At 50.8% G+C, this 8,528-nt stretch overlaps 1 protein-coding gene across 1 annotated transcript; it reads left to right on the top strand.

Annotated features, from left to right (window-relative positions):
• Positions 1-230: 230 nt before the first annotated feature.
• Positions 231-3,220, top strand: SIX6 (SIX homeobox 6). Its single transcript, XM_017533930.2, has 3 exons — positions 231-1,290; positions 2,398-2,614; positions 2,708-3,220. The coding sequence occupies exons 1-2, from the start codon at positions 719-721 to the stop codon at positions 2,564-2,566; spliced, it is 741 nt and encodes a 246-aa protein (XP_017389419.1). The 5' UTR covers positions 231-718; the 3' UTR covers positions 2,567-2,614; positions 2,708-3,220.
• The last annotated feature ends 5,308 nt before the right edge of the window (positions 3,221-8,528 follow it).

Below are 8,528 nucleotides of genomic sequence, written 5' to 3' on the forward strand. Positions count from 1 at the left end.
TCTCCCCTCCACCTGCTTCATGCTCCCCCCCGCAAGGTTTGCTGTTTCGTTACAACTAAACTTGCAATTTCTCGGAGCATTTCAATTTGGCCCAGTCCTCTTTGTCCTCTGGAGACCTCTCGAGCGAGACAATGCATTGCCCCAAAGTGAATTCCTGAATTCCTGTAGCATCACTGACTCTTCGGTGGGAAAAAGGGAGGGAAAGGTAGAGCGGGGTGGGGGAAGGAGGAGGAGTGAACGCTGCCGCACTCGCCTCTCTTTTTCTCCCAGCCACTCGCAGGTCTTTTCAACCTCCAGGTTCTGCAAAATACTGAGGAAAAGTGCAGGGACTAACGGCGGGCGCTGTCGAGCGCTGGGAGGTGCTGAAATGGTCCCGGCGTGCAGGTCGAAGCTTTGATTGGCAGAGCCAGCCGGTGACTGACAGGGGGTCTCCATGGCGCCCGCGCCGCCAATCCGCCCACCCCAATAGCGGAGCCAGCTCGCCTGCCTGCGTGCCTGAGCCTAGCGGAGCCCGAACCCTGAGCCGCCGAGCCAGCACCTCCTCCAGTCGGGGTCGCTCGCTCCCGGCCGTTGCCTCACCGCCGCCACCGGGTCGCGTGTCCCCGCTGCCCCAATCCGCCTCATCAAAAAGAGCTTGGCGCACTCAGCCAGGCCCGCGGGCATCAGCTGCGTGTCCCTCTCCGGGCTTAGTGCCCCCGCCGCCACCGGCGCTGCCTCGATGTTCCAGCTGCCCATCTTGAATTTCAGCCCCCAGCAAGTGGCGGGGGTATGCGAGACCCTGGAGGAGAGCGGCGATGTGGAGCGCCTGGGTCGCTTCCTGTGGTCGCTGCCTGTGGCCCCTGCGGCCTGCGAGGCCCTCAACAAGAATGAGTCGGTGCTGCGCGCGCGAGCCATCGTGGCCTTTCACGGTGGCAACTACCGCGAGCTCTACCATATCCTGGAAAACCACAAGTTTACCAAGGAGTCGCATGCCAAGCTGCAGGCGCTGTGGCTTGAAGCACACTACCAGGAGGCTGAGAAGCTGCGCGGAAGGCCCCTGGGGCCGGTGGACAAGTACCGAGTAAGGAAGAAGTTCCCGCTGCCCCGCACCATTTGGGACGGCGAACAGAAGACACACTGCTTCAAGGAGCGCACGCGGCATCTGCTACGCGAGTGGTACCTGCAGGATCCATACCCTAACCCCAGCAAAAAGCGTGAGCTTGCCCAGGCAACTGGACTGACCCCCACGCAGGTGGGCAACTGGTTCAAAAACCGCCGACAAAGGGACCGAGCAGCTGCAGCCAAGAACAGGTCGGTACTTAGAGGCCTCCGCGCTTTGCGCGCACCCGGGACAAGGCCGGTGAGGCACCTCTGGCGCCCTTACCCAGTGCCTGGCGACTCCAATTCAGCAGGAGTTGGGAGCAAGGTCTGTCTTTGGTTATGAGCCTACTGCGTTCTAGGCTCCTGGCCGGGAGTTCCTTTTCCCGGCTCTGCTTCCCCACCCTCTCTGGTTCTCCGCGCCTCAGGGCAGCTGCAGCAGCTGGTCCCAGTCACCAAACCAAGGCTTCGTTGGGACGGAGAAGGGAGGAGAAATAAAAATTAAAATCCCAGAAACAATTAGGGACCCCAAGACCCAAAGCTAATTCTTGTCAGCCTATGTACAGGCTCGACTATTAAGCGAAGCCTGGCTTATTAGCAATGTGTCGGTTTCAAACTACTATTTTCAAAGCCCAGGTGTATCCCTCCCTAATGCTTTGAAAACAGTTTACAATGGACTCTTGGGGAAATGGGAAGTCGAGTTTTCCTCTTCCCATGCGCTGCCACCCTTGTCTCAAAACAGCAAACTAATCGGTGGGCTGAGGCTTTTGATTCCCCGGAGTGTGGATCTCGAGTAGCCAAACATTTTGGCCAAGAGCCCGGCCTCATCCCCAGGCACAAATATTCCTTACAATCCTTTTTGCCTTTATGTCTGGCCGACCCTATAAAATGCGATCGCGGAAGCACTGACTCAGGCTTGCGCCCCAGGCAGATGCACCATTAGAAAGGGTATCCCATGTCCCCGGGACCTATCTGTCCTTGTCACCCACGCTTCGTTTATTTCTTGAGAGTCCTGTAAATCTCCCAGAGGTGTACAACAAACGGGAAGGACTCTGCGAGCCCAGTATACCAAAGACCTGGGTGCTGGGGCGCTGAGAAAGGGCGCGAATAATGGTGGGCCGCAACAGTAGAGACCCTCGGAGAGGCGGCCGCAGACTCCTGCCCGACCTCTGCCGCCTTGCTGGGAAATCCTCGCCTTAACTGCTCGGGTCTGGGGAAGAGCCTCTGGCCGCCAAGCTGGAGGGACGCAGGTGGTGGTGGGGGCAGGCGACGGGCGGCTGTGTTACGAGCTGTGACCCGTGTTCCCTTTCTTCCCTGTAGACTCCAGCAGCAGGTCCTGTCACAGGGTTCCGGGCGGGCACTACGGGCGGAGGTCGAGGGCACGCCAGAGGTGCTGGGCGTCGCCGCCAGCCCGGCCGCCAGTCTATCCAGCAAGGCGGCCACTTCAGCCATCTCCATCACGTCCAGCGACAGCGAGTGCGACATCTGAGCTGCCCATCCAGGATGCTCAGAAACAGATTCCAGTGTAAAAAAAAAAAAAAAGAGATCGCGCCATTGCACTCCAGCCTGGGTAACAAGAGCGAAACTCCGTCTCAAAAAAAAAAAAAAAAAAAAAAAAAAAAAAAAAAAGAAAACAAAATGAAAGAGAGAGAAAGGATGAGAGACCTGCAAATCAAGCGGCAGAGAAGCCAGGTGACCAGGGACCCGCGGGCTCGGGTTGCCGTTTCCCGCCCCCAACTTCCCCGCAGCCGCCTCGCTCCACTGGTGCCCTTCGGTCACGGCCACAGGAGCCCGCGGTGAGGCCTGATCCAGCACCACGTTATCCTCGCTTTGGTTTTTCCTAAGGATTTTGCTGCAAAGACGCCTTCGGAACCCGAACTGCAAGCTGAGCGCCTGCCCAGAGTCTCCCATGGGTATTTCACGTCGAAAGGACGCTGTTATATGTTTATAACTTTTGCTTTAAAGTTTTTTTTTAACAAAACATATATATGCTGTTTATTTACTTATTTAAGAGACTGCCAATGGTAGGTTTCTCTGTAGCTTGGGGACCTTGCTGTTTCTAAACATGCAGGCTGGTGCTGACAGGTTCTGTGTGGAGAAGCCAAACAATAAAACAACCTACTGGGCAACCTTCTTAATTAAGGCAACTGCTCTCAGATTCCTTTTATTATTATTATTATTATTATTATTATTAAGATCATTCCCTTCACCTTCACCATGCATGCAGGGACTCTTGAGTAAATGGTCTCCAGAAGGTCTTATCTATATATCTTTTGCCTTCTTTGCTGCTTCCTGGTATATGTTGTAAATAACCTATGGTAGGTCCATAACCACCTCCCACATCAAATTACGTGTATGTGTATGTATGTATGCACCTATACAAACATATATGTATGCATGCATACACATGATATATTTAAGCCTAGAAATTGGCAACATGTGAGCGTCCTCTGTAAGGCAACTCCCTGCATCCCCAGCACAGGTAATTATGGCTTGTTCACTTGACACTCGTCTATATGAAGTATCAACAGCTTTCAGGAACAATTTAGGAAGCCAAACTCTGGGACTCAATAAGTGAGTCCTATTTTCTAAAAATGCAAAACTATCCCGACTCAGGCTCTGCAACAAAAAAGGCTTTCTATCTCCTTTGAGGCCCCCTCCCATACAAAAGCAGCAGGCACCCATGATCATGCTAGAGTGAGCATATATTGCATTTAGGATTGAGCTTTTATTAAAATAAGACAAAAGATGATAGGAGAGGTTGTAAATAATTAGACTAACATCTTCTTGCTGCAGAATTGGGTTTTAACCAAATGAATGGTTTTTAACAAGAGAGATACTGAGATGGGGGAAAGGATGTAATAATGTCACATACTGAGGGTAAAACAAGGCTGTAGAAATAACTGGCATTTTAAAAACCTAATCTCCAAATTAAGCATGGAACAAGTCATCAACGGCTTCATTGTCCTGGTAATGGCCTCAATTAAAATATAAAATATTTTGGGCATTTAATTTTTCCTCGTGCACATGCATGTGTGCATCTACATATGAACAAATGCATGCATATCTAACACAAAAACATCTACCATCTTTGCACTAAGAAAATAAATGCTAACCAGAGTCTCTAATTTTGTTTCTAGTGAAACAGATTGCATATTATAAAATTTGACATTGATCTTTAAATCACTTGAGCTGACTTCTTTACTGTCCCCATCCCCCAATTAGAATCTTTTCCATTTGCCTCTGTGTCCTTAGAAGATGTTCTTTGGATCAGAAGCCTGCTAACTTCTTTAAGCAGAAGTGCCAAAGTGCAAACCAAACAAAAATAAGTGAAGTCATGGAAGACAAAAAGCAGCCAAATGGCAAGATAGACAATGGAAGCCCAGGACATGAGTAAGGATTGATTTTTGGTTTCTAACTCGCTTAAGTAGATTTAGTTCATTTGGGCTTTATAAATGTTGTCATTGTGTATGGTGGCCTTATCCAGAAAATTCTTGAAAATCAAAACTCTCTTGCACAAGAGCTTTAGATGGAAGGAGTGGGTAAGTCTTCGTGATAAAACTGGTGTTCTTTCCAAAAGCAAGCAAAAGCTCTGCTGTGGGTCCTGAAAGGCTCTGATTATAGAGCTTCCTCAATACTTAATTTTGTTTCCTAGAGCGCCAGGTAGTTCCTAGAATGCCAACAAGGGGCTGGGCAGGAGTAGAGTGTGGCCAGGAAGCCACTCACTGTCAAGGTTATGCAAGTGCAGCAAGTGCAAGGCACCTGAGATTGAGTGCCTCCTTAAATTTTGCACTCTTGCCTCCCTTGCCTCACCCTAGTCCTTAATCTGCCAAGGAGTAAGTAGCAACTGACATCCAGTCTTGTTCCCCAGCCTCACCCCACCCTAGCTATGGAGCTGTCCAGAACCCGAGTTTGGAGAAGTTTGCTGGTAAATTTTCTCTAACTTTATGCTTCCAGGTCCGAGAGGGATGGGAAGGAACTAATTAGTGAAATGATGTAAAAGAATCTGAAGTTCTAAAAATCCCACTCCATCCACCAGTTCAAATGATAGCTAAAAGCAGAAGAAAATGTTCATTCTGCAGTGTCAAGAAAACAGGTAGCTAAGGAACTAAGCTTTCTCTTTACAAAATAATTTTTAAATGACAGTTTATTGCTTGGAGAAAAAGAGAAGACAAAACAATGATGGAAGATTTTTTCTTCCTGCTTTGGCAAAAGCCTTTGAAGTACATCTACCATTTACTTAAATTAACAAGCTGCCTACATTTTAAAATAGTTACTTTGTTTCAACGATATGGAGATTTATTTATCTAATTTCACTTTAGAATCTTAAGGGGGTGAAACATTATTGTAACATTTTTAAAATGTTTATCTGTAACCTGATGGCACCTAATTGCCTCTGTGAATAACCAATTCTTTGGTGACCATATGTTGAAAATTAGTCCAGATCTTCACAGAGATTTATTTTATTTTAATCGCTCCAATCTTCCCAAGGGCATTTAAAGGGTTTCTTTTTAAGTCTTTTTTCCATATCAGCTTCATCCTGGTCTTCAGGGTTTGGGAGGGGCGGGGAAGGGAATACAGGTAGCAGCAAAGGCTGAAGGTTTCTAAATTCGGCAAAATCTCTATAAGAAGGATTTCTTTCCTTTATTTTCTTGCAATTCTTCTGTCACAATTTCCCAAAAAGCAGTTGCAGAGTGGAAAGGAGCATTTTTATATTAAATATTTCAACGGACCTGATCAATGGGAAGATTTTACTCCAAGCCTCAGGTCAGGCTCTTTTCCAGCTTATAAACATTTCAACCACACTCCAGTTTCACCAAAAAAGCGACGGCCCCTGCTCCCCAAATGCCACAGTCTTCTTGCCTCCACTTTAATGACCCACTCGGCTTCCACCAGTCGCCCCCCCTTTCCCTTTGCCAGTTTGTTTATAAAAAATCTGGGAGGGGGGGAGGAGAGGATGGGGGTGGGGAGGGCTTGCTCTTTGTTTACATTAAACAAATGACAGGCAAAGAGCTCAAGCAAAGTCTTCCTTGACCTGGTTCCCTCTCCCTAATTTTGACAAAAAGGAAAAAAATATTGTATCCCAAGAGAATGTGAATGGGGCGGGAGGGGAGGAAAAGCAGCTTTTCGATCTATTCAGTGGGGACGCGGGAGCGCGGACGATTTCCGCTCCTTTTGTGAGGCGGGGCCCGGGGGCGGCGGTGAATGGGGGGTCTGTGGAGCGGCCCGCGGGGCTGTCAGGCGGCTCTGCGTAATCAGGGCTAATGACGGCGGCCTGGCGCTCGGCGGGACAATGCGCGGGGCCGCGGGGTTTTGTCGGCCTGAATGGCTAATAGGTTTGCCTGTGAGCTGTGAGGGGGCGGTGTCGGGGAGGAGGCGGCGGCGAGGGGAGAAGGGGTCATTGTCCGCGCGCTGGCCAGGGCGCCGAGGCGGGTCCCTGCTTGCGCGGCGCGGCCACCCCCGGGCCTGGCGCCGCCAACGCGAAGGCAGCGGCGGGGAGGCCCCCTGGAGGCCTGCTGGGAAATGGCGGCTGGAGCGGCGGGCGCGTGGGTCCCCTCGGGGAGGCGCCCCGAGCCACTGTCTGCTCCCAAAGAGAAGTCCAGACTGCGGGAATGTGAGTCCTTCTTCAGGGACCCAGATCGCGACTCAAGTTCTGGGTCCCCGAGGAAGTAGAGGCCTCCCCCTTTGCGCACCCACCTTTTCCATCCAGCGCCCCGCGAACTAGCGGACGTGTAGGCCTCGAGCCCCTCCTACTGTTGGACTGCCTGACTCAGCAGCTTGAGGAGAGAAACCTCTCAAAACCCGGGGACCTAGACGGGGTTCAATTCAAACCTAGGTGGGAGAATTGGGCCCACAAGCGCGGGCCTCCGCGGCGCGCACTCGCCCGCCTTCGGGCGCCTGAGGTCGCGGTGGTTCCAGAGCATCGAGCCCTGGGATGCGGCGCGCGCCGAGGTCTGGGCCTGCGCGGGAGGCTGCGGCGCGCGCCGGGCCTGGGCCTACGCGTGTCTGATTTGGGCCGGTCCGCGCAACGGCAGTTGTCGCAACCGGCCCTAGGCGGCGCCGAGCGAGTGGCGGAGAGGGGCGGCAAGAGGGGAGAGGTACGCGACCCAGGGAGCGGGAGCTAAAGGGGGCTTTCAGCGCCCGGCAATGCCGCTGGGGTCATCTGTCTAGGCGAGGAGAAGGAGCGCGGCGCCTGGAGGACCGCGTGTTCGCGACAGCACATTTAAGCCCTGGCAGGCTACCTGGGCCCCCTTCTTTCGGAAACCTTGTGGGGTTTCCGCGCAAGGTGTACGATGGGAAACCTTATTTCCCATTGTCAGCTCTTAAAAATCTCCTCCTGCTAGATCCTTCCTTGCAGCTATCTTTGCTAGGATTTATATTCCCAAACTTCTTTAGACGGGCCCCACCGTGAGGGAACAAAGTGGTTTTTTTTCCAGTTTTCACCTCCTTGTCTGGAGACAAAGGGTTGTGAGGGCGATCCCAGAGCTGAACAAGCAGTTGCTGTTTCCGCTTGCCCTGTGGTTTGCTCCACCTGGAACGCTGCCCCCTACCCAACTGCTACCCTGTCAATCCACAAACCTATCCCACTTCCACTAAGTTTTCCTTGAGCCAGTGAGCTCCACACAGATAATGTGCCACGACTTTTTAATGCTCCCACCGCACCTTATCTAAACGTCTGTCTTAGCGCTTGTAACACTTTTGCTTATTTATTTGTCCGTTTGACTTTCCCCTTCAGCCCCCTCTAGAATGTAAGCTCTTTATTTAAGGGCAAGGACCGACTCTTATCCATCTTTGTATTCCCAGCGCCTATCCCAAGTAGTAGATGCTCAATAAATATTTTAAAGCTGAATGAATTCATGCATCTTCCTTGAAATCTGTCTGCTCTTACATTAGTGGGGGACCTCTGCTAGCTCGGAAATCATTTCAACAGAAAAGATGACTTATATTGGCTGGACCCAAAATTCACTGCAATCCTCCCAGCTCAGTAAGTTACTGGCTGTTACCTACTTGTTGTGTTCTCTGGGAGGATTCCATAGAGTGGCCTCTCCCTCTAGGCATGGTTTTTTAGAATCCTGTGGCTTTGGGCTCATACCATGAAAATTATCTTCTCACACAATACATTTTCCCAAAAAGGTAAGAGTGATCCCCTTAGATTTTGAAAATTCTAGGTATTACACTCCCTGAACCCTACAAGATAGAATTCCTTTTATTTTTGTTTGTTATAGAATGATAGAGGTTTCTGCTTCCAAAATAACTGCTATGGTTTAATGTTCGTACCCCTCCAAAATTCATGTTGAAACTTAATCCCCAATGCAGTAGTATTAAGAAGTGGGGGGCCGGGCGCGGTGGCTCACGCCTGTAATCCCAGCACTTTGGGAGGCCGAGGCGGGTGGATCACGAGGTCAAGAGATCGAGACCATCCTGGTCAACATGGTGAAACCCCATCTCTA

Source organism: Cebus imitator, unplaced genomic scaffold (assembly GCF_001604975.1).
Source record: "Cebus imitator isolate Cc_AM_T3 unplaced genomic scaffold, Cebus_imitator-1.0 Scaffold83, whole genome shotgun sequence".
In the NCBI taxonomy this organism is placed as follows: domain Eukaryota; kingdom Metazoa; phylum Chordata; class Mammalia; order Primates; family Cebidae; genus Cebus; species Cebus imitator.

Excerpts from the sequence above, each read along its gene's own strand:
- SIX6 (XM_017533930.2), top strand. The coding sequence starts at position 719 with ATGTTCCAGCTGCCCATCTTGAATTTCAGCCCCCAGCAAGTGGCGGGG. Across the intron at positions 1,291-2,397 it reads GCAGCTGCAGCCAAGAACAG|ACTCCAGCAGCAGGTCCTGT; the intron begins GTCGGTACTTAG and ends TCTTCCCTGTAG.